Below are 26,161 nucleotides of genomic sequence, written 5' to 3'. Positions count from 1 at the left end.
TCAGTAAATATTTTTGTCATATTATTTCAATTTTTTCGCGCAAGTTCAACTCATTAAGGATTTTATAGTGCATTTTTTGTAAACCCCCAAAAATTATTATTTAATTACGCCCATATAATTTAATAAAAATTCTTAAAAAACTTGTTAGTTGAATGCTTGAATTTTTTGCTAAATTTTAGTTCATTTTGATGGGTCGTATGGAAGCTTTTTCAAAAAATTTGAAAATCATAATAGCCAAATTTTGAGCTTAATATTCTTCAAAAATGTTCAAAAAAATTTTTAGCCGAAACGCATTACCTATTTGAATTTTTAGAAATTTGTAACCAAGAGTAAGTAAGTATTAGATCACAAGACACTAATTCAAAAAAAAAAAAACAAAAAAACACCATGATCCAAATTTAAGCTCAATATTCTTCAAAAATGCTTGAACAATATTTTCGTTGGAATTTTTGAACTTTTGGAAATTTTCGAGCCAATTTTGATGCGTTTTATAGACACTTTTTCAAAAAAAAAAAAAATTAGACCCAAAATTTCTGTTAAAAATTTCAAATTGAGAAATTTTATTGATTATCAAATGTTTGAAGTTTTTAACATTTGAAGTTATGTGCCTAGTTTAAAAATTGTCATACAAGTTAGGATAGGTACCAGTTTTATAAGACAAAAAATTTATTCTCAAAGACAGAGGTTGATTCTCCTTAGTAATAAATTAGGTACCGTACAATTTTCAACAGTAAAAAATTTCTTCCACTTGAAACGAAACGAATGGTTTCAATAAAATAAACAACGAAGAAAAAAAAACAACGAAACAAACATTTGAAAAAAATAACAAGATACGAAGTTCTGAAATTCACATACTTACAAGACGTGAAGTACACTAGGTATAAAAATAAAACAGACAAGACATTCAGACTGTTGTCGATTTCTTGAGGTTGGAATTCGTCAACTGTTTACAACCTAGTTCTCGTTTAACTAATCGACCCATGAACTGTGGTGCTCCTTGAAAATCGTCGATGTTCCATTTCGATAGACTAATCAGATTGATTGAGATTTGTAGAGGATCGAATTCGTCGACGAGTAAATTTCCACATCTTATCAGCTCCACAATGAACTCTGTTGATCCTTCGAATTCGTCGATGTTCCATTTTGATAGCGCATTCAAACTATTAGTGATGTCTATAGAATTGAACTTGTCGACTGTCGAATGTCCTCGCTTTATTAATCGAACAATAAATTCGCCAGTTCGTCGAAGTTCATTAATATCACACTTCGACAAGGCATTCAGGCTGTTGGCGATTTCTAGAGGTTGAAATTTGTCAACTGTTGAACAACCTCGTTCGCTTAATAGATCAATGAATTCTCTAGTTTCGAAGAAATCGCCGACGATGTTCCATTTCGACAAAGCATTCAGAGTGACTGCAATTTGCACAGGAGTGAATTCGTTTACGAGTAAATTTCCGCATCTTATTAGCTCCACGATGAACTTTTTCGATCCTTTGAATTCATCGATATGCCATTTAGACAGTGCATTTAGACTATTAGCGATGTTTTGAGAATCGAAGTTATCGACTGTTGAATGCCCTCGCTTTATTAATCGAAAAATAAATTCGCTAGTTGCTTGGAATTCATTAATATTGCACTTCGACAAGGCATTCAGACTGTTGGCGATTTCTTGAGGCTGGAATTGGTCAACTGTTGAACAACCTCGTTCACCTAATAGATCGACAAACTGTCTAGCTCCTTTCAACGTATCGACTTTCAACTTGGATAATGCGTTTAAACTAGCAGCAACGGCTTGATGATCAAATCCACCAATTATAAAACTTCCACGTTCAATCAACTTCACTATGAATTCTTCACATCCTTCAAAATCGTTGGTATTCCATTTTGAAAGAGCGTTTAAACAATTCCCGGTTGCTTGAGAATCGAACGAATCGATTATTGAATTTCCACGTTTCACGAGCTGCATAATGAACTCCTTGCTTCCTTCGAATTCGTCTACATTCCATTTGGACAACGCATTCAAACTGTTGGCGATGTTCTGAGAATCGAATCTACCCACTGTCGAGCTTCCTCGTTGTATCAACTCGACTATGAATTTCCTAGCTCCGGGTAATTCGTTAATTTCCCATTTAGATAGAGCATTCAAACTGATAGCTATATGTAGAGGTGTAGATTCATCGCTCGTTGTAATACCTCTTTTGAGTAACTGAATGATGAAATCTTTAGATCCGGGATACTCGTCGATATTCCACTTGGAGAACGCGTTCAAACAATTTGAGATTCCTCGAGAGTTGAATTCAAAAGCCATACAGCTGCCTTGTTTTAATAACTGAACGATGAATTCTGTAGTTCCAGGCAACTCGTCTATTGTCCACTTGGATAGTGCGTTCAAGCTGCTAGCTATCTCTTGAGAATGAAACCCACCTATTGTTGCGCTGCCTCGTTGAACTAAACTGGTGATAAACTCTTTGGATCCTTGAAACTCTTCGATACTCCACTTCGAAAGAGCATTCAAGCTGTTGGCAATTTCTTGAGAATCGAATCCGTCGATCGTAGAATGTCCTCGTTCAATTAGCTGATTGATGAATTTTTTAGCACCTTCCAAGTCATCGATGTTCCACTTAGAAAACGCGTTTAAAGCATTGGAAACTTCTTGCGAATTAAACATATTGACTGATACATTTCCGCATTCTACCAACTCGACGATAAATTTCCGAATTCCTTGTATTTCATCCATGTTCCATTTACACACCGCGTTCAAACTATTGGAAATGTTTTGAGCATTGAATCCTTTGGCTGTAGCACTTCCGCGTTTCACTAACTGAGATATGAACTCTTTGGAGCCTTGTAATTCGTTGATATTCCATTTACACAAAGCGTTCAAACAATTGGAAATGCCTTGGCAGTTGAATTGATCGATAATCGCGTTTCCTCGTTTGATCAGCAGAACAATGAATCTTCTGGCTTCTTGAAAATCATTAATGTTCCATTTAGATAATGCGTTCAGACTGAGGGCGATTTCCACAGCATTGCATTTATTAGCGAGTGAAGTTCCTTTCGCAAGTACTTGAGTAACAAACTCTCTAGATCCTTGTAATTCCTCGTTGTGCCAGTTAGACATAGCTTTCAAGGTTTTCGCGACTCCCATACAAATGTATTTTTCATCTTCCATATTACGCTGCGTAGAAGCGAATCCACCAGACGCCGTACGACCTTGTTTCATTAATTGAACAATGAACTCTCTGGAGCCTTCCAACTCGTTCTTGTGCCATTTGTACAGAGCATTCAAGCTGTTGGCTACAGCATTAAAATCGAACTGACCGACTGTTTTGTTTCTAGGATCTAGTAAACGGTTTCCTTGATGGATTAGTTTAACGATGACAGATTCGAACACCTGGACTGCGGTTACTTCTTTACCGTGCACTTGAACGGTAACGTTCCAGATATCTTTTCTAAATACATTCCATCCAGACAGCGCGTTCAAGGTATTGGCAATTTGCCACGGTTTTAATGTATAAACGGATTGACGATTCGTGTCAAATAATTGATTTGCTTTTACTACTGTTCTAACAATTAGTAGTTTAAAGTTTTCCTCATCTCTTTTATTCCATTTCTTATCAAAAACATGAAATCTTGATAGAGCACTCAAAATACTGCAGACAGTATGGGCATTGGGTTCGCCCAAAGAATCGTAACGCTTCGTCCATTCTTCAACCAGAGTGCTTATCAGATCCATCTCATCTGTGCTCGTGGAAGACAACTTTTTAGAAAAATCGCTGTGTTTTTGATAAGTAGAAAATAATTTCGTTTCAATATTTGCGTGATTGTGACGCGATTTTTGAGAAAAATCGGGGTGGGTTGGAAAACTGAAAGATACTGGTTTTAAAATATCATTATGACTATGAGTATGAAGCATCTGCTTTGAAAAATCACAATAATCTCGCGAGCTGCCACCTTTTTGTGCGTGAGAAGTGTTTGTTGAAAAATCAACGTAACTTTGTAAATTGGGCAGGGTTATCGTCACTCTACCGCCATAGATTGAATATAATTTTTTCGAGAGATGAGTGTGACCTCGAAAGATGGAAAACATCTTGAAACTCGAATGATTTCAGCAAAAAAAATTCGACGAAATACTGCTTGAAGATTAGAACTTTGAGAAACGCTGCGTGAAATTATTCCTGAAACACAATATATTTTATTGTAATTCGTATTGAATTGAAAAATTGGCATTACTCGATATGACAATAGGAGTAATTGCATCCCCCCCGCCGATCTTTTCTAAAAGGGGACATCCTAAGGAACATTTTAAAGCAAACTTGCCAAAAAAAAAGGTTGGCCTTACTTACAAAATGGCGGCCATTTTGATTGACAGGTCAGCCGAAATCGCAGATTTTGCGTTTTAAACATAGGACTTGCACGAACTTTTTCAAACTTTACAAAGGTAGATTGAAAGATCATGCAAAAATTTATCACCTGTCAAAATTTCAAGTGCTAAAGTGCGTTTTTCGATTTTTGGTGAATTTTTGAAAATCGAATTCAGGCCAAAAATGATAGGGAAAAATCAAAATTTTACCAAATTGACCAAGAAAGCTGAAATTTGGGATATGCCCTATTTTCGACATGCCGAATCGATTGCAAACGGTTTCAACCCGTTTTGAGCAGTTCTGGAGCCTCCAGCAGAGTTTTGAAACTCGAAATTCCCACTAAATTCCATGAAATTGGAGTTGTAAAGCTGAAATTTATTCTAAAAACTAATTTCAATACCCTACGAAGTACTGCAGGTGAATTTAAAGTCGTTTTGGATCCACCAGCGACTTTTTGAAAATTCCTAAAGCCTGTAGCAGATTTTTAAAACTTTAAATTTTCACAAAATTTCATCAAATCGAGATGGAAATCTGAAATTTACTCTTCAATCCAATTTTAACACCCTTTGAAGACGACTTCAGGTGGGCACAAGTAATTTTAGGGCCTCCAGCGACTTTTTTTTGAAAATTACTGGAGCCTCCAGCAGATTTTTGAAACTCGAAATTCCCACAAGATTCCATCAAATTGGAGTTGTAAAGCTAAAATTTATTCTAAAAATTAATTTCAATACGCTAAGAAGCACTGCAGGTGAATTTCAAGACATTTTGGAGCCTCCAGCAACTTTTTGAAAATTCCTGAAGCCTCCAGCAGATTTTTGAAACTTTAGATTTTCACAAAATTTTATCAAATCAAGATGGAAATCTGAAATTTACTCTTCACTCCAATTTTAACACCCTCTGAAGACGACTTCAGGTGGGTTCAAGTCATTTTAGAGCTTCCAGCGACTTTTTTGAAAATTACTGGAGCCTCCAGTAGATTTTTGAAACTTGAAATTTCCCCAAAATTTCATCAAACTGAGATGGAGAGTCGAAATTAATTCTGCAAAATGATTTCAATGCGCTACGAAGTTGACTGATGGTGGATTTCAAGTCGTTTTGGAGCCTCCAGCGGCTCTTTGAAAGGTTGTATGGCGTTTTTTTGACAAATTGAAATTTCCTAAATGTAGCTAGAAGCTTCAAAACCATTTGAAACCGCAATGTAGTCTGCGAAGTGAATTTCAGCTCGTCAACTCCTGTTGATAAATTAATGTTGCGGGAATTTCAAGTTTCAAAAATCTACTGGAGGCTCCAGTATTTTCAAAAAAGTTGCTGGAGGTCCTAAAATGACTTGAACCCACCTGAAGTCCTCTTCAGAGGGTGTTAAAATTGGAGCGTGGAGTAAATTTCAGATTTCCATCTCCATTTGATGAAATTTTGTGAAAATTTAAAGTTTCAAAAATCTACTGGAGGCTCCAGTAATTTTCAAAAAAAGTCTAAGGAGGCCCTAAAATTACTTGTGCCCACTTGAAGTCGTCTTCAGAATGTGTTAAAATTGGAGTGAAGAGTAAATTTCAGATTTCCATCTCGATTTGATGAAATTTAGTGAAAATTTAAAGTTTCAAAAATCTGCTGCAGGCTTCAGGAATTTTCAAAAAGTCGCTGGAGGATCCAAAACGACTTGAAATTCACCTGCAGTACTTCGTATCGTATTGAAATTAGTTTTTAGAATAAATTTTAGCTTCACAACTGCAATTTGATGGAATTTTGTGGGAATTTCGAGTTTCAAAAATCTGCGGGAGGCTCCAGTAATTTTCAAAAAAAGTCGCTGGAGGCCCTAAAATTACTTGTGCCCACCTGAAGTCGTCTTCAGAGGGTGTTAAAATTGGAGTGAAGAGTAAATTTCAGATTTCCATCTCCAATTGATGAAATTTTGTGAAAATTTAAAGTTTCAAAAATCTGCTTGAGGCTCCAGTAATTTTCAAAAAAAGTCGCTGGAGGCCCTAAAATTACTTGTGCCCACCTGAAGTCGTCTTCAGAGGGTGTTAAAATTGGAGTGAAGAGTAAATTTCAGATTTGCATCTCGATTTGATGAAATTTTGTGAAAATTTAAAGTTTCAAAAATCTGCTGCAGGCTTCAGGAATTTTCAAAAAGTCGCTGGAGGATCCAAAACGACTTGAAATTCACCTGCAGTACTTCGTAGCGTATTGAAATTAGTTTTTAGAATAAATTTTAGCTTTACAACTCCAATTAGATGGAATTTTGTGGGAATTTCGAGTTTCAAAAATCTGCTGGAGGCTCCAGAACTGCTCAAAACGGGTTGAAACTGTTTCCAATCGATTCGGCAAGTCGAAAATAGGGTATATCCCAAATTTTAGCTTTCTTGGTCAATTTGGTAAAATTTTGATTTTTTTCCCTCATTTTTGGCCTAAATTCGATTTTCAAAAATTCACCAAAAATCGAAAAACGCACTTCAGCACTTGAAATTTTGACAGGTGATAAATTTTTGCATGATCTTTCGATCTACCATTGTAAAGTTTGAAAAAGTTCGTGCAAGTCCTATGTTAAAACGCAAAATCTGCGATTTCGGCTGACCTGTCAATCAAAATGGCCGTCATTCTGTAACTAAGCCAACTTTTTTTTTTTTGGCAAGTTTGCTTTAAAATGTTCCTTAGGATGTCCCCTTTTAGAAAAAAGTTGTCCCGGAGGATCGGCCGGGGGGTGGGGTGCAATTACTCCTATTGTCATATGCCGGACTAAATTGATAATTAGTCGGAATCATATCAAACTAATCCATCACAAATTTCGAAAAAATATTTATATAATACACATTACACACTCGTAATCTCATTTTTACACTTCTGTCGCTAGATTTTATGAACGACCCAGTGCATGCCGGTTACATAATTAATAATTCTATAAACTCCCTAGGGTTATTAATGAGCGTGCCAAGTTGCAACACGGCTTGCATCTAGAAACTCATCATTACGACGAGTTACTTTTGAACAATTTATAACCGGCGAAGTTTGGTCACTCAGAAAGACGCACATTTTTTGCATCTGAAGCTGAACAACAGAAGTGTAATGGTGAGGTTACGAGTGTTTATTATGTATAAAGCACCTTACACTACTCAATTTTAAACATAATTTCTTACTTTAATGAGTCATTTACATCCGACATAGCATCTTCATCGAACTGTTTAAAGCCATTCTTGAAAACATGAAATACGAAATCGTAACGGAATCCAACGAAAGAAATTACAATTCGAGAATCACATAGAATTTCAAATTCTGCTTTTTCCACTGAAAATATCACAAAACATTACCATTTCGAGCAATAACGTACAAAATGAATATTTCGTTCGAACCGAATACCATGAAACAAATAACAAATAAGAATGGACTAACAAGAGAATATTCAAATACAAAAATGAACTCACAAACGTTATTTCGAATAGTATTCCATTCAGTTACTAAGCAGTTTCACTTGTTTGGAGGAAAAAAACGTCGATAATTTCCTATATTCCTTCGTCTCGTCGGGTAAAATGTATGATCATTGAATTCAACTATACTGTCTATAAATTCAACCAAGCGTCGAAAGTTTCACTTCAAATTTGCATTAGGTACAGTTTTTAACATCATCCTGTAAACAGCAAATTAATATCAACATTACTCACAATAAATATGAAGATGCAAATCATAGTGTTGTACAATGATCAATCGAAAAAAAAAAAACTAAATATCTGATGTTTCAAATACAAAAAAATTTCAAATTCAGTTTATTGTCAATTTGTCATTGGCGAGGTTATACCTACTGAATGCATAAAAATTATTTCATCACATCGACAATTGAAAGCTTTTGCCGAGAATAAAATAAGCGTTATAGTGTGAATCTGATCTTCTTATAATGTTTTTGGTTGTACTTACGAATTATTTGCTAGAAATTAGTTCGTTCGACGACCTTGAATAACCCAACGTGAAGGATTCCTGTGAAATATTTCAAATTTATTTTAAATCATTGTCAAATGAAACGTTGGAAAATGACTTCGTTCGTAATAAATTTATTAAATCTGAGTCTAAACATTTTAAAAAACGAAGCACTGAACTGCGTCGATAGAAAATGATTCTCAATGTGGTATTCCACTCACCAATTAGAATTATCTTCGGTTCAAAGTCAAATAAGACACTAAATATCTCGGTTTCTCGACGTACAGTTTTTAATGATAACTTCAACGATCTATCGTACGATAGTAAAACCTGAATCACCACGATTTTACTGATTTTGGGTAACTACTGAGGCAAAACTGAAAAAAAAACACACGTAGATGAACGATTACGTTTGAAGTAAATCAACGAAGATCGATGATAGCTTTTCTACGATGAATACTCACAAATTGAGGCACGACGAACAACTACGACTTCTAGATTAAATAAGTAGTGCTTTAATGACGAAACTACTGAAATACGAGCACCGTTATCATCAATCTAAGAATACACAAATACTTGGAAGATTGAATCCAGCTAGAATGAAAATAGACAGATTTCAGCAATCACTCAATTAATCAAAGTAATAATGTTATAATCAATAGTGAATTTCACTCGAACAATACTTACTATTTAATTTTCGAACATTCACATAAACATGGGTTATTTTTCACGAGGACCCGCATAAATGTCAGTTTATCAATACTGCTGCTGATGAGTAAAATAAGCTTGAATGTATTGAATGCGATATTATGACAGAGTAGAAAGCTTCACAGCTTCAGTATTATTAATCAAATTGATCTAAAAATCAAAAGTTTTAATTTAATTCTGATCGAAAATTTTTTGAAAAATTACAAAAACAAATGATAACCGGGACCGGGATTGATATTTGATTAGCGGATTAGCTGCTTTGTGCGTTGTGCGCATGCGCAAAACTGCACGCGGTGAAAATTCAGTGTTGCCACTTTACTAAAATGTTTATTGTAATGTGAGTTAAAATTGAATTTAAATCGATGAAAAATTAAATAACTTTGGATTGATTGTGTTCGTTCTTTTTTGATCATTTCGATCAGAAATTGTATCTATTGAGCTATTATTTGATTTAAATGGATTTATATTCGTTTCAGAGCAAATAATAATGATCTTTTCGATACTTAAAACCTAGAACGGTGACCGTAAAGATAGTTCAATCAAACGATCTCCGAATTCACTGTCAATTTCGGATTTTCCAATTACATATCATCGGAAAAATATTGATTAATCCGTTGAATGAGCAATATTTATGAAAAACTTCTCCAAAATACCAAAATTAGTCATTTTCCATAGCTCACTCAATCGTCTCCGAGACTCTAATCGTTCACCTTCACCTCACCGCTCATAATATTAACAACGAACAGTTTAAACATAACAACTTAAACTTTATTAAACAATACAGCATTTCAACAGGTATTCCAGAGAAGTATTTAGTTGCAAAACATAAAACACAATGATATGTAAAACAAATTAAAAAATTCAGCATGAAGCGCGCATTTATAACAACTACAAAGACTTCTAAAAAAAAAATAAACATTGTTCGAGTATTATTATAATCGAAATAATGATGTAGAAGATACATTCATATTATTAAACGACGACGACGACAAATTGCGTATCAAATACTATAACAACTTCGTACAGAAAACAAAAAAAAGACGAAACGAAAAACCCCCTTCGAGAACCCTTCTGAATACAGCCAAATTGGTCATCGCAATTGATAAAGCGAAGCAGCGTTGAAAGCTCTAGCGAAATTTTAAAAATATTATCAGACTAGAACGATACTATATAAAAACATTTGTAATTAACATTTTTTTTTATTTTATGTTTTCCCGGCGAAAATAAGAAATATAAAATCTAAGCGAAATCGACTTCTTGTTCTTCTACGGTAATGTACATTCCTTCTTCTTCGTACGTGCTGTCGTGTTTGGCTAGAATTCTCAGCAATGGACGCAGCTTCAGCCACCATTGTTTTTTGGCTATTCTTTGACTGTGAAAATGAAAAAATAGAATTAAAATGAAGGTACGTATTAATTTGATAGATATTTGAAGGACGAAGGTATGATTGAAACTTACTCGAAGTTGGTTTCTTTTTTGAGTTCTTCTAAAGGAGTGAATCGATATCGTCTTCTAATCACACCCATCATGACAGCGGAATCGGGAGTATCGGCGTAAACTGAGCCGTCATCTCGACTATATTTTTTCAACTGTTCGACGAACCATTCGACAGCTTTGGCGGCTTGTTTGGTGGCCATATTTCTATCGAATGGTGTAGGCGAACCGCCTTGTTGCATATGACCTACACAAATAACATTTTTTTAAAGTCATAGATATACATACTTTATGATACGTTGATGACATGATGAGACTAAGAGTGAAGTATCGTGAAAGATTTTAATACCTAAAATATTCATCCTGGCGCTAAATAATCCTTGTCCTTCTTCGGTATACAAACGTGCGATGAATTCGGTGGTATAGTTTTCGTTGCATTTTTCATTTCTGCAAACAAACAGCTTGATTAAAAATATCGTCAAAAATTATCATACTAGTGATTGAATTAGTCTAGAGTCCAACTAGCAAAAAAGTGATCTTGAAATCAAAAGTAACTGGCATTTTTGCAGCTCAAAAAAAATGAGGAGACTTTTGTAGATATGATTTAGTATTTTGGATATTCACAGGTGCACAAAGGGGGAGGAGGGGCTCCCAAATTTTGAAGTGGCTCAGACCCAAAATTTCTATTTATAGAATATAAATTCAAATATTTTGACAAAACTGTTTTTTAAGCATTTTTGAAGAATTTTAAGCTCTAAATTGGATCGAAAATTTTTGGAATTTCAAAAAAAGGTAATGCGGTCTATCAAGATGGGTTAAAACATTGACAAAAAATCAAAGATTTCAATCAAAGCCTTTTTTGAAAATTTTTGAAAAATTTTGAGCCTAAAATTGGATTATGATTTTCAGAGTTTTTGGAAAACGTGTCATGCAATTTACCAAAATGGGATAACATTTCGGAAGATATTCAAATATTTCGACGAAAATGTTTTTTTGAGCACCTTTGAAGAATTTAGTGGCCAAAATTGGATCATGAAAATACTTTTTGAGTATTATTGAAGAATTATTTTGAATCCAAAGCTGGGTCAAGATTTCTTTGGATTTTTGAAAAATTAAAATTTCAACAGTACCTAAATCAAAAATTTTTATCAGAGCTTTTTTGTAGCAGCTTTAAAGAATTTTCAGTCCAAAATTGGGTCATGATTTCAGAATTTCATTTTAAAAAAAAGGGTCGTGCAACTAATCAAATTGGGATAAAATTTCGCGGGAAATTCAAATATTTCGACATTTTTTTTGAGCATTTTTGATCAATTCGAATTCGAAACTGGATAATGATCTTTTTGATTTTTGGTCAATGTGAGTTAAAACTTTGGATTTTTGGCAGAAAATTAAAATTTTCTAACAAAACTTTTTATGAGAAAATTTGAAAAAATTTGAGCCCAAAATTGAGTTGATTTTTCGTTGGTTATGAAAAGGTGACAATATACCGATTTAAACCAGTAGGTTTCAAAAATGCTCAAAAATTTTTTTTTAGAATTTTTGGTATTTTTCTGAAATTGTAACCCATTTTGATAGGTACAATGAGACATTTTCAAAAATCTAGAAATCTATGACTCAATCAGTCGAGCTAAAATTCTTCAAAAGTGCTTTTAAAAAGTGTTGATGGAAATTTTTGATTTTTTGCAGAAATTTTAACCAATTCTTATGAGTTGCATGACACATTTTTCAATAATCCTAGAAATCATTACATAATCTTGAACTCAAAATCTTCTGAAAATACTCAAAAAATATTTTCATCGAAATATTTGAATTCTTCGTAAAATTTTAATCTATTTTGATGAGTCGCATGACATTTTTCTCAAATACCTCGAAAATCATGACTCAATTTTTGTTTCAAAATGCTTCAAAAGTGCCAAAAAAAAGTATCGATAGAAATTTTCAATTTTTTCACAAAATTCCTGGCATTTAAAATTTTCTAAATACGTTAAAAATGTTTCAAATTTTAAGACAGCATCAGATATTCTCTTCACGTAACCCATTTTGATACATTGCATCACATTTTTCCAAACTTACTCAGAAAATTGAGTCATTTTTGATCTCAAAATTTACAAAAAGTACTCCAAAAAAGTTTCAATAGACATTCTCGATTATCTATTACAATTTTAACCCATCTGGATGCGTCAAACTGATACTTTTTTAAAACCCCCAAATTCATGACATCATGACCCAATTTTTGACTCAAAAATTTCATCAAAAATGTTCAAAAAATATTTTCATCGAAATATTTGAATTTTTCACAAAATTCTAACCCATTTTGATAGGTCGCAAGGTTATTCTATGATTATTCGTTTTTACTCAAAATGGGGGGGGGGGGGGTCGCGATTCTAAAATGTATCAGCGTCTTGTTCAGTGCGGCGTTTTTCGAGGACTATGGTTCAATAGACTCTGACCAAACTCCTTTCAGCTATCAACATGAATTTTTTTTTGTTGGAAAATTCAAGGTTTTCAGCCCCCTCCTCCCCAATTATTCCACAGAAAATCCCAAAATACGTCTTTTCTGACATTTTAGACCCATATCTACGTACAAAAAGTCAGCTGAATTTTTTGAGCAGTAAAAATTCCACCCAACTGAACACTTTTTGCTGGGCTGGACTGTAGGTAATCAATTTTAGACTAATTCTTCACGATGGTGATAATTTTTACCTCAGAATCAAGCCTCTTTGTACGCCTTCGGCCATTTTGGACGCCATATGATATAGATCTTTAATTAAATCGTTAATTGAGAATTTTTCCTCGTAAATATAAGCAGCGTCGGCACCGCCGGCTAAACCTAAACAAAAAATGCAATTTTTATAATACACAGTTTGAAATACATATAGGTAAATCGTTCATTTTCACGATCTAGTCAAAAATCATTCCAGGAACACGAATATACAAACCAGCAACGGTGGCTAAATATCCGCAATACCCGCCCATAGTTTCGATAACAAATACACGACGTTTCGTTCCTTGAGCAGATTGTCTAATCCGGTCACAAATCTGAAACGTAAATCAAACAATTAGACAATTACGTAAGTTGTAAAAAAAAAAAAAAAACAGATCTTCGAATCGTTCAGCTCGGATCTCACCTCGGTAATTTCGTTTAAAGCAGTATCACAGCCTAATGAGAACTCTGTTCCAGGAACGTTATTACTTATTGTCGAGGGAATAATAGCAATAGGTATACAAAACTCTTTGAACGAGCTTCTGTTATCGAATAACTGCATACCGGCTTGATACGCCTGCAATAAAACCACATATGTATTAGTCTTCCAATACGAAAGAAAAAACACATTTAATCATCAACAAAGACACTTACTTCAAAACCACCGATGATCAACAACGCTTGAATATTGTATTCTTTCAGTCTGGCAGCAATTTGTGGCATTCGATCGCCGGGCAGGGTACGTTTAGTACCCAAGAACGCACCTCCTTGACTAACCCATCCGGCTACATCAGCCCATTTCATAATTTGAACCTACCACATCGAATCAATAAAATCAAAATTATTTTTACGATCAAAATATTGATTTTTTTGGATCAAAATAACGCTTACGTTTCCGGCAACGAGTCCTTCGATACCGTCGTGGATTCCGTACACGGTATCTCCTCGATAGATACAATTCCTCACGAATGAACGTACCGCTGCATTCATTCCACAAGCAGGAGCTCCTACGTGCATCACTGCTAACGTGTATCCTTCCTAAAATTACCAATTATTTAATAAATATAATCGATTTGACCAATAAATAGGATTAAACAAGCTACGTATGTAGGTAATTTTAAATGTGTAAGTAAATTCGGTAAAATAAATTAAGAATTATATAGAAGGGTATTCGTATGTTGGTAATTAGTGCTGCGGATAATATATTTTAGGCAAGTGCTCAAAAATCACTCCTTTTAATTAAATAGGTATTCCAAGTATTATTATCGTAAAGGTACATAACAATACGTCAATAATAAACAAATAATGTAAGAATACTATTATTTTTTTTTAAACTACTTTGATCATACTACCACCAATTGCATGCATTTAATACGTACGTAGATACTAGATAGGTAGGTGAAAAAAATAAATAGGTAACGTAAATATAAGACAGACACACACAAACGCATGCATGTAACTAAAAATAAAACATCGCCGACATAATAATTAAATATTAAATAGGTACTAACATTATAATTAGTATACACACGAGTGGACAATATAATAATAAAATTTTACATTCGTGACGTGCTGTGTATTTTAAAAGCGTTTGCTCTTCGGTGTATCGTTATTTCGAGGTATAAAAAATTCACTCCTTTCACCAAAGCCTCAAAAATCACCCACCCCTCTCACTTCATTACCCACGTATATTTTTTTTAATGAGTGAGAAACCAGTTAGAACCACAATAGCGCTGCGTGCGCATCCAGAAAACTACCAAAATTATTAACTTAGTGCACAACCATTCCATTTTTCAAAAAAATAAAACGCAAACGCTTAATGCATCAAAGTATTTCTTACCTGACCCCACAACGTATCTTGCTACAGAAAACAAAAGTACAAAGAGTATATTACTACATAGACCAACCATTGGTACGATAATCTGCTCATCGAGCGGAAAATAAAAATAATTTGAAAAAAAATCTATTCTTATTATTAATTTTACAACCACACACACGGAAAATTAACCAGAATTTCAAGAAGATCGATAGAAAAATAGAGCACACGATAGAAACAAAAAAATATGTATATCTGTCAAAAAGGTATACTGCGTATTCTTCGATATCGATACCCGATCAAAAACGGCACCGATTAGATATTTTTATACTCCAATAAAAATATTATCGCGAGCTCAAAAACCACCGATCGAATTGTGCGATCAAAATATTTTAAAAGCATAGTAGGTGGTGATGAAGAAAGAAAAAAAAGCAAGAATATTTCCCCAATCGTTTGAAAATTCGAGGCAAAACTCAGAAAAAAGTCAAAAGTAGCATTTGTAGCGTAACAGGATCGATTTTGAGCCCAAGACAAACAATGTGAAGGAATAATGTGCCCCAACATTTTTGAAAATCATAAAAATTTGATCAATTTGAGACCTTTATTGATTTGGAAATTGAAATAAATTCTCTGCCTGTATTTGAGGCATGAGGGACTTGATGTTGAGAGTAGAGAGGGTCAAATGGTCCCAAAATTTTGAAAATAACTCTCAAGTCAACTACATTGCCTAAAGAAAATTCGGAAAATTATTTTGATATTTTATAAAGTGACATTTTAAAACATACATCCACAAAAATGACTCAAATACTGATTTTAAAAATTTTGGGACACTTCACCCCCTCCCCCTCCCATAGTTAAAGGTCCCTCATGCTGCCAACATCTCCGAATTATTCATTAAAAAAATAAATTTTAAAATAAGCCCCCGTAAAGTCAAAATTAATTTTAAAAAATTGAAATAATTGATTTTCAAAATTTCGGGAGCGTTTATTTCCCTCTTTTTCTCCTCTTCCTTGCCACTGCTCAGTCACTATTCTGAAAAATTCTGAGGTGAATAACCCCATCTCCCCCTCCTCCTCTCCAATAGGACCCCTCCCTCCCCTTCAGAGTTCAAAAAAAAACGATAGATCGATAACACAAATTTTCATTATTTCAAGAAAATTTGGAGCACATTACTCCCCTCTTCTCTCCTTTCCCCGCCTCTCTTTTCTAGTCCTAATAATGACTAAATGAATTCAAAATAACTTCCCGATGTTCATTTTACAAGCATTTTCAAGTTTTAGGGGCTAAAAAAATCGGCAACATCTGAATTATTTAAACATTTTTTTTTTTTTCAAATTTGCTTCAATTTTAAGGGACTTCAGCATCCCCCTTAACAACACGTTCTGGCCAAAATGCACCAAATGAATCATTTCTGCCAAGCTTTGATCCCTCAGAGGACGAGAAAAGAGTAAAAATTGAGTTTCGATCAAAAATTAAAGTCATACGTGAGTTTTGCCTTGAAAACATGAAAATCTATTTGTTGCATAACACAGACATTTTTTCTGAATTTCGACATCTTTTGGAGGAGGAGAGGGGAGGGGGGGGGGTTAGGGTACTTACAGGAAGCTTGATCAAAAAAGTGGAACCACATTTTACCCTTAGCACCATTAAAAATATGCGAATGGTCAAATTTCAGGCGCCGAAGTTGATTTTTCCAGCTTTGAAAAATTTTTAAAAATCGGGAGACCAAAAACCAAAAAAATCAAAATTTTACCAAATAGAGCTAGAAAGTTGAAATTTGGTATGGAGGCTATTTTTTATCTACCAAGTGAAACGGAAGCGGTCTTGAGCCATTTTAAGCACTTCTGGTGAGTTCTGGACCCTCCAGCAAATTTTTTGAAATTACAATTTCCTCGAGATATTTCCATACTATCGAGTTTGAAAGCTGAAATTTGATATGTATCACATTTCCAGCCTCGCAGATCGATTAGAGGCAGTTTCGATTAATTCTGGAGCCTCCAAAGACGTTCCAAAAACTCTGGTTTTCAAAAAAAATCCTAAAATCTATCTAAATTAAGATTGGCAGTATTGTTAGTGACCTATTTGATCAATTACACACCATTTTCCCAAAATTGGTTTCTTTAGAGCATTTTTTAAAAAACTGGAATTTCCAAAATGTCACTGGCCGCTCCAGAACGACTCGGGATAGCCTCAAATCGGTTTGCAAAATTGAAAGTGAGGTATAATCATGCGAAATTTTAGCTTTCAAGTTCAATTGGATGAAATTTCATCTAAATTGTAATTTCCAAAAAATGCTGGAGGCTCCAGAATTGCTCCAAACAGATCAAAATCGCTTTCAATGATTCAGGAGAGAGGTTAAAACTAAGGATGTATCAAATTTCAACCTTTTCACTCCACATGACGAAATTTTGTCGAAACAGTAACTTCCAAAAAAATTCTGGAGGCTCCAGAACTGCTCAAAACAGCTCAAAATCACTTTCAATGATTCAGGAGGGAGGTTAAAAATAAGGAACGTATCAAATTTCAACTTTTTTACTCCACATGATGAAATTTTGTCGAAACAGTGATTTCCAAAAAATTTCTGGAGGCTCCAGAACTGCTCAAAACAGCTCAAAATCACTTCCTATGATCCAAGAAAGGGAAGGGGGTCACAAATAGGGAATGCACCCCATTCCAGCTTTTAAACTAATTGGATAAGTAAAATTGCACATGACTTATAATTTCCATAAAATTGCTGGAGGCTCCAGAACTGCTCAAAATCACTTCCTATGATCCAAGAAAGGAAAGGGGGTCACAAATAGGGAATGCACCCCATTCCAGCTTTTGAACTAATTGGATAAGTAAAATTGCACATGACTTATAATTTCCATAAAATTGCTGGAGGCTCCAAAACTGCTCAAAAGGCTTTACATAGCTTACTATGAAGGTGAGGGGGGGGGGGGAGGAGTCAAAAATGAGAAACGTACCTAACAAATTTCAGCTTTCAACCTTGATTAGATGAAATTTCAAAGAAATGATATTTTCCAAAAATAATTTTGTACGCTCCAGAACTATTCAAAAGACTAAAAACCCCATTTCCAATCATTTGAGAGAGGGCCAAAATCAGAAAATGCATAAAATTTTAACCATCTAACTTGACGGGATAAAATTTTATAGAAACTGTAATTTTCGAAAAAATGCTCGAGGCTCCAGAACTGCTAAAAACAGCTTGAAATCGCTTGCTATGAAGAGGGGAGGGGAAGGGGGTCAAAAATATGGAACGTACCAAATTTCAACTTTCAAATCTAATTGGATAAAATTTTGCAGAAATCAGACTTTTCAAAAAAAAAAAAATTGCTGGAGGCTCCAGAATTGTTCGAAACGACTTGAAATCACTCCCAATGATTTCTAAGGGCAAAAATTGAGAAAATAATAAATTTTAGCTTTCCCGGTCATAATGAAGTAAAATCTCGCTTATCAATTATTCAGCTTCCACTCAACCCCCCCCCCCCCCAACCAGATCACTTGAACACCTTCAAATCGTCTCTCTTCTAATTCTAAGCAATTATTCTAATTCTCATTCCCATATAATCCTGTAATATTTCATCTCCTTGTATTACTCGTAAATCCGATTACGTAAAATAAATTCAAAAATAGAAACGGTTGTTGCGATAATTCGAAAGTAAGAAAGAGAGAAGGTTACAAACGAACAAGCAGTACGAGTATTACTTATATCGACTCAAGTACACGATTCCAACCAATCGGATTTATTCGCCGGCTCGTTAATTACAACGCGACCAAAGTTATCACCGATAAGAGAGTAGGTATTAAATTTCATCGAAGTTTAAAAAAAAAAAAATTAAACACCTTTAAATTTCAATTTTCAAACCGCAGTTGCGATAATTCACTTATCAAGACGCGATAAAGAGAGAGAAAAAGTGAGAGAGAAAAAGTGAGAGAGAAATTAACACTCAAACTTTTCGCATAACCCACAGACCGATTGGTTATCCCTCGAAGCTGATTCGAGATTACCTAAATCAAAGATTCTTAGATACGTAATTATTATTTCCTTATACCAAATTAGTGAAGCGGTTTCCTTAATGACTACTTGGTGCTATACAAAATAGAAAGTACGTCACACACACTTGCGCGCTGCTACCATGTGCAATTTTTTTTTTTTCGTGTGAGCAAAGCGACTCGCAATTGTACTCACATTATTATGCTTGAAAGTAGTACCGTTTTCGTTATCTTTAATACGAGTATCATTACGAACCCCTTGCCGAAGATAAAATTTTCTTACGACGAGCACACGTACGATGTGCCATAATTTCTGTAAAATTGTCGCTCGATCGTATACCTTTTTGACGATCACACACCACAGAGAAGAGAGGTTCCGAACGGTAACGGTACAGAGCAAATACCATAATGAAATTCAGATCGTCTTACCTTACTTAGCTTACGCTCCTAAGCAGCACGAAAACAAACATACAAGACACAGATTACCCTAGTGTAAAAAATTATCGCTATTTTAACTAACATAGATGTAATGACATTATGTAACAGAGAAATAAGGTACGTTGAAAAATACTAATATCGATGGTGCGCCTGAAAGTTTGAAAACTTCACGGCGATACTTACTAGTCCACGGCCTTGATCGTCGAAAGCTTCTTTGGGCGGTTTCAAACGTGTCAACATCTTGTACGTTTCCAAATTACGAACGAAGCTCCTGCCAAAAAAAAATCGACACACGTATCATTAGATTGGAAATTGTCTGGAAGATTTGGGTATCGATCAATAATTCGGTAACGTACCTTCCTCTGAGTTGCACAGCTAGATCCCATTCTTTGTCTGCCATCGCTTTAGCCACAGCTTTCGTCTTGTTCACACAATCCATCAAGTTCAATCGGACAGCTTGGTTACCATCTAAGGAAATTACGCAGGCGTCTGTCTCCGGAGTGGCCTCCATCAAAGCCATGACTGCTTCGGCTCCCATTCGACATCCCTGTAAAAATATCATCAGATAAATACGAATAGAATCCAAAAATTCGAGAACTGATCCAAAGAAGAGAATCTGGAACTTGGATTAAAATTCTTTCGAGATCAAATGGATCATGAAAGCTTGAGCTCCTCCCCCCCCCCCTCTAAGAAAATTAAGTCCTTGAGTCTGATCTCTTCAAAAAAAAAAAAAAAAAAAAGCAGAATGATAAATACACCTTTATTTACACCTTCAAGTCAATAATGATGACGTATCAATACGAGCATGATTTCATTTGGCTCAATCACTCTTCCCCTTTCCCTATTTTGCCAAACTTTTTTGGCCCACTTCGATGCACAGTGCACACGCAGATATAACAGGTAGATAGTAGATACATACGTAATCCATTTTTAGCTAGATTCTATCTATACAGACGCGACGAACATTTAGGTTGGTAAATCAATATTATTGTACTCGGTTCAGTTCAAAGATTGTTTTCCCACGAGCCGGATTTCCTTTTGTAATTACAATGCTTCAATAGTTACATAAATATTTTCACGCGTATGATAAATGAGTATGCACTAAAAAATAAAACCGTCGTAACCAGGAAATACTTCGTCTAAAAATACCGTGAAAATATTTCGAGGAATTTTCATTGTTGGTTTTTCGTAATATTTTGAACTATAGATAACGCGTGTTTACATCGCGACGAGTCGAATATTTTATCTATTTTTTTTTCACGTAACAAAACAGAAAGGTTGTTTAATTGGGCCAAGACGCTTGTAGATGTTATATAAATCGAATCGAGATGGCAACAGTATTTTCGTTATTTAATATTTTTCTTCAATTTGTAGAAAAATAGCGACGACTATTTCCATTCTAACCACCCCCCCCCCCTCCGAAATAAGAATGCAAGAATGCAAGTGCTCAAGCCGGAGCTGAGGAGGGGGTCTAGAGCCATCGAAAATCAAAACTGGTCCAGCGCAAAATGTCACACTGGTCAGTTCTTCTATAAAAATCAATTGGAGAAAAAATCCATTTCATTGCCCAATTCGTTGTTTAGAACAACAAAAATGAAATCGTTTGATCATATTTAGGGGGTGAAGGAGGGGTTTAGAAGGGTTGAATCGAAAAAATAAGTGGATATTCGAACTCGGGGCCTTCAGCACCCTAATAATCGATATGTCACACGACATTCAAATTTTTACATGTTTTGACCTTCCTTCATTTGAATGGAGGGAAAGGGAGTGAGCTCAGAGGGGTCAAATTGAAAAAACAAACGAATTTTCGAACTCAGCGCTTTCGAAAACCTAACAAACGATACGTCACACGCCACTTGGAATTTTTTGGTAATTTTTACCCAATTTGATTAGAGGGAAGGGAGGGGAGGGAGCTCACAGGGGTCAAATTGAAAAAATAACCGAATTTTCGAACTCAACGCACTTAGAAAACCTAACAAACAATATGTCACACGCCACTTAGAATTTTTTCGGCATTTTTACCCAATTTGAATGGAGAGGGAGGGAGGGGAGGGTGCTCAGAGGGGTCGAACTGAAGAAAATAACCAAATTTTCGAATTCAGCGCCTTCGAAAACCTAACAAACGATATGTCACACGCCACTTGGAATTTTGTGGTATTTTTACCCAATTTGAATAGAGGGGAGGGAGGGGAGGGAGGGACGGGAGCTCACAGGGGCCAAATTGAAAAAATAACCGAATTTTTGAACTCCGCGCCTTCGAAAACATAACATACGATATGTCACACGCCACTTGGAATTTTTTGGGATTTTTACCCAATTTGAATGGAGAGGAGGGAGGGGAGGGAGCTCAGAGGGGTCGAACTGAAGAAACAACCAAATTTTCGAATTCAGCACCATCGAAAACCTAACAAACGATATGTCACACGCCACTTGGAATTTTGTGGTATTTTTACCAAATTTGTAGGGTGGGGGGGGGGAGCTCAGAGGGGCCAGACTAAAAAAGAAACCGAATTTTCGAACTCAGCGCCTTCGAAAGTTCGAAAACCTAACAAACGACATGTCACACGTCATTTTGAATTTTTTGGTATTCTTACTCTTACCTCTTTTTTATGAGATTTCAACACCTTTTTAAGAGGGGGGGGGGGGGTCAAAATTAAAAAAAAATCAAAACTAAAGTGACATATCGATTTCTACTAACTTGAAGGTGCTGAGTACGAATATCGGCTTATTTTTTCGATTCGACTCCTCTGACACCCTCCCCCTCCCCTCAACATGGTCAAAACACTGGGTAATTTAAAATACCATGTGACGTATCGTTTACTAGGGTTAAGAGGGCACTGAGTTCAAATATTCACTCATTTTCTTGGTACAACCCCTCACACTGGCACTTTAGCTCCCAATTTTGAACAAATATTTCGTAATATCTTCAAAATATGGCGTGATTTGTCCAGATAATCAAGTAATTCGAGATTGCTGAGTTGGAATATTGATTTATGACGTTTTTTACGTATATCTCTCCCCTTCCATCCTTTCCTCAGACTTTTTTCGAACCAGGGAGACAGGGAAATATAAAAAATGAATAATTATCATTTGAATACAATGCTCTCGAAGAAACAATTCGTCACACGTCACATTCAATTTTCCAGTATTTTTAATCCAAGTTTTAGGGCACAACTGGGAAAGGAGGCGGGGGAGGGGGTTCAGAGAGGAAATCTAACTCACTTTCTTCAAATTGGCGACAATGAATACGCTACTTTATTTTCGAAAGTTTGAATTTGAACCAAAATTGAATTACTTTGTGCCTCCCCCCCCCTCAAAATTGATGTCATAAGAACGTTAGTTATTGAAAAAAATATTTTAAATAGAGACTTCATCGTTGAATATTTTTAAAAAACATCAAACGAGGAAATTGACAAATTGTTGTTTATTTTAATATTTGAGGATTGATGGGGAGCATTTGAGGCGGAGAAAGGTTGGAAGGGGGGGGGGTGGATCGAAAAAAGACAATATTCGAATTTTAGATCTTCGTGTTAACAACAATCGACATGTCACTTCATTTCCATAATTTTTTTTCATGTCCATAAAAATTAATCGTTCGCGAATGATTCAACGAAAAAATGATTCAATCGTTCGTAAACGTGCATGATTCGATCAGAATTCACGTTGGCGTAATTTTTGCTAATGAATTAAAAAATCTTAGTTAAATTCAAGAGATAAATCATCCGTCAAAAAATTGAGTCAGAGATTTCTTATTCTCGCCAATGATTCGATTCATCAAGAATAATCAATTCTCGTCCATGAACAAATCAAATAGCAGATTATTTATACCAATTCCATCAAATCAAACTCTTATGGAGAAACGAAAAAAAAAGAGAGAAAAATGTAGGTGAAACTCAAAAACGAAATAAAATATCAATTAATCATTGTACTAATAACTCTAAAATTTACGATTATACGAGTAATAATAATTTATGGGTTGACAGGTAAAGTTGAATATTTTCATTAATCACCCTTCCATTTATGTAATTGTTTACATTACCCAAATCAATTCTTCAATCACCTTTGGTGATATTTTCATTCATCATTTTCGCACTTTCGAAACCGGTTCCCGAATAATTTTTCAGTTTCAACTGGTTTTCCTAACAAACTTTTCCCATTGCGTTGAACAATTATTAATACTGTACTATTAATGCAGATATTATAAATGACATCGAACACCCTTCGTCATTAACTCCTTCCCACGCATCATTGACAATTTATTACCTCGAGTTAAAAGAAATAAAAAAAAATAATTGATTAAAATCGTTTCGAAAAAAGCAACGAACGCGAAGCATCTACATAGTTCGTTAGGTTATTTTACGGTCAGCGAGAGAAAAAGAACGCATGACGTTATACGTTGAATAATTACATTTTACTCGTACGTTGTTTTATTTTTTTTAACGAGCTCGAGTAAATTAACGAAATATTTTGGATCCTGGTGTAGTATATAATAGCTAAAATAATACACGTATTATTATCTATTGTATGAAAATTCGTTCTGCAAATATTCATCGTATGTTAATGACTCGAAAGTACGAGTATTGTTTCAGAAAAAAAAAATCCAAAGAAAGATAACGAGTACCTACGACCCAAGTGTCAAAATTATTTTTCGAAATTTCAAGTCGAATGTTATCTATTTGTGCTGGTTGTTGTTCTAAATTCAAGTAGCAGATACTCTCGATTGGGGTACTCGAAGAAATAGAATTTATTTTCGAACACACTCGAAATTTCTCAACTCACCAAAACTCGATCAAAAGCCGAAGGACTGCCTCCACGTTGCACGTGACCCAAGACGGTAACACGGGTATCTTGTTTTAACCTATCGACGACCACTTTTTTCACCATATCTGCGGTAATAGCTCGACCTTCTCGGTCAATAGCACCTTCCGATACGATAATTATATTCAAACGTTGACCAGCGATACGCTCCTGCGAATAAAAATAGGACATTAGACTGCATCTAGTACCCCTATCGTGGGACATGGCTCATCGACTACTCACTTGATCCAATTTACGACACAATTTCTCTGGCCAATCGGTTGGCGGCGGCATTTCAGGAATGAAAACGTAATCAGCTTCGCTAGTTAATGCGCTAACTAACGCCAAATACCTACAGCAGATAAGGAGTAAACACGTTGAATTATTAATTCTCGCAGATAAACCACTCGTTCTACAGAAGGGGAGGGTAAGAAAATCAAACGAAAAATCAAGTACCCGCAATGACGACCCATTACTTCGAGTATGAATGTTCGCTGATGCGAGTAAGCTGTCGAAACAATGGCGTCGATAGCTTCTTGAATACGATGTAACGCCGAATCCGTCCCTATTGTCATGTCTGTGCCGCAGAAATCATTATCGATTGATCCGACTAAGCCGGCGATGTGTAAATGATTAAATTTCTTGTACTGTTCTTCGGTAATTTCACCTGCATCATTAATCACGCCGGTTATGAAAGCGTTTCCAATAGATACGACCCATCTTTGGGCAACACTAGACGAATCAACGTACCCGTTTTATACAAGTCGTCGACATGGCTGGCCCACTCTTGCCGAAACATATTCGCTCCGGTTAACGAACCGTCACCGCCGATTACTACTAAATTCGTAATACCACGTTGAATCAGATTCTTAGCAGCTTTCCTACGACCGGCTTTTTCCATGAAATCCATACATCTCGCCGAACCAATCACAGTACCTCCCTGAAAACCAGAGTAATTAATTCGATTCGAATTACGCGATCTGTATGTATGACGATGGCGATACCGGTGAACTTACTTTATGAATAATGGAAGACACAGAAGACCAGTTTGCTTCGACAATATAGTCACCTCCGTCGATCATACCTTGATATCCTTCTTTGATGAAAAACACCTTGCATCCTAAATAGATCCCCATACGAACGACAGCTCTGACAGCAGCATTCATACCTTTACAAAACAAAACACATTGTGGATTTTATATGTATAGTAAAACCTTGACATAGTTAATGAAATTTGAATTCAACGTTTTGTACTAAAAATAGGTAATACTCGATACTACAATACGATACCTTGAGAATCTCCTCCGCTGGTAAACACCGCTAATCCTTTCCCTTTATGGGAACCGCGTTCTATGAACCGCTTTTTATCACCTTCCATCTTACTCATCTGAACGTACTATCTGAAAAAGAGAAATATAATTTCAACGATCTCAGCTCAGCTAATCTAATAAACACTCGTATATCAAAATAACTAGTAATTAAGCCAAATAAAAAGGTTACGATGATACGAATTTGGCAAACACCCTATAACGTCTAATAAACGTTTGTAAATAAATCGTTCATACACAAACACAACAACACTCTCACTTCGATGCACGAAACACTGGAGAGGTGTGATTGCGATGATTAATAATAAAGTAATTAAGAGTGAAACGAGAATTAATCTCCGATACTTTAAATATTGAAATATTTCGGTAAAATTAGATGAATTTGAAAAAATACCTCGAGATCAGATGCACGATTCGGTGTTTGATGTAATTTCACTAATAGATCGATAAGATTGGCGCGAAATATGAAAAATTATCACGTCAACATAATAAACGACATGTACGCTATTCTAATTATTTAATTAACGCGTGAATTTTAAATAACTTTGTCCTGTAAGTTTCTAAATCGCACTGCAGCAATCAAAGGTTTAATTGCATTATCAGTAAACTCGAAACAACCTTCAAGTGTCTGGATGACCTTACCATTGATACGGTTTGTTAAAAAAAAAAATAA

General features: G+C 35.2%; 2 protein-coding genes across 4 annotated transcripts; both read right to left on the bottom strand.

Moving 5' to 3' along the window:
• Positions 1-644: 644 nt before the first annotated feature.
• Positions 645-9,205, bottom strand: LOC135834723 (uncharacterized). The gene is made up of 7 exons (XM_065348685.1): positions 8,955-9,205; positions 8,732-8,861; positions 8,489-8,644; positions 8,268-8,327; positions 7,781-7,983; positions 7,496-7,643; positions 645-4,178 (listed from the first exon to the last, which is right to left on the bottom strand). The coding sequence occupies exon 7, from the start codon at positions 4,088-4,090 to the stop codon at positions 905-907; it is 3,186 nt and encodes a 1,061-aa protein (XP_065204757.1). The 5' UTR covers positions 4,091-4,178; positions 7,496-7,643; positions 7,781-7,983; positions 8,268-8,327; positions 8,489-8,644; positions 8,732-8,861; positions 8,955-9,205; the 3' UTR covers positions 645-904.
• Positions 9,206-9,721: 516 nt separating this feature from the next.
• Positions 9,722-26,116, bottom strand: Pfk (ATP-dependent 6-phosphofructokinase). 3 transcript variants are annotated; one of them, XM_065348674.1, is made up of 19 exons: positions 25,883-26,116; positions 25,451-25,560; positions 25,177-25,328; positions 24,911-25,100; positions 24,617-24,827; positions 24,404-24,512; positions 24,143-24,331; positions 19,720-19,910; positions 19,547-19,634; positions 19,355-19,372; positions 14,954-14,974; positions 14,005-14,151; positions 13,768-13,926; positions 13,538-13,690; positions 13,349-13,448; positions 13,113-13,239; positions 10,759-10,856; positions 10,434-10,656; positions 9,722-10,347 (listed from the first exon to the last, which is right to left on the bottom strand). In XM_065348674.1, exons 2-19 carry the CDS (start codon positions 25,545-25,547, stop codon positions 10,215-10,217), a joined length of 2,406 nt encoding a protein of 801 aa, XP_065204746.1. In that variant the 5' UTR covers positions 25,548-25,560; positions 25,883-26,116; the 3' UTR covers positions 9,722-10,214. The 3 variants fall into 3 exon arrangements, with proteins under 3 accessions (XP_065204746.1, XP_065204747.1, XP_065204748.1); XM_065348675.1 differs by lacking the exon at positions 19,355-19,372; XM_065348676.1 differs by lacking the exons at positions 14,954-14,974; positions 19,355-19,372 and having other exon boundaries at positions 25,883-26,115.
• Between the last annotated feature and the right edge of the window lie 45 nt (positions 26,117-26,161).

The sequence above is a fragment of the Planococcus citri genome, chromosome 2, assembly GCF_950023065.1.
Source record: "Planococcus citri chromosome 2, ihPlaCitr1.1, whole genome shotgun sequence".
Lineage (NCBI taxonomy): Eukaryota > Metazoa > Arthropoda > Insecta > Hemiptera > Pseudococcidae > Planococcus > Planococcus citri.
This window is presented reverse-complemented; position numbering and strand designations above follow the sequence as displayed.

Bases quoted from the DNA above. Each gene is read 5' to 3' on its own strand.
- Pfk (XM_065348674.1), bottom strand. From the start codon at position 25,547: ATGAGTAAGATGGAAGGTGATAAAAAGCGGTTCATAGAACGCGGTTCC. The intron at 25,329-25,450 runs GTATCGTATTGT...TGTTTTGTAAAG, and splicing joins CAGCGGAGGAGATTCTCAAG to GTATGAATGCTGCTGTCAGA. The intron at 13,449-13,537 runs GTGAGATCCGAG...TTTACGTTTCAG, and splicing joins CTTTAAACGAAATTACCGAG to ATTTGTGACCGGATTAGACA.
- LOC135834723 (XM_065348685.1), bottom strand. From the start codon at position 4,090: ATGTTTTCCATCTTTCGAGGTCACACTCATCTCTCGAAAAAATTATAT.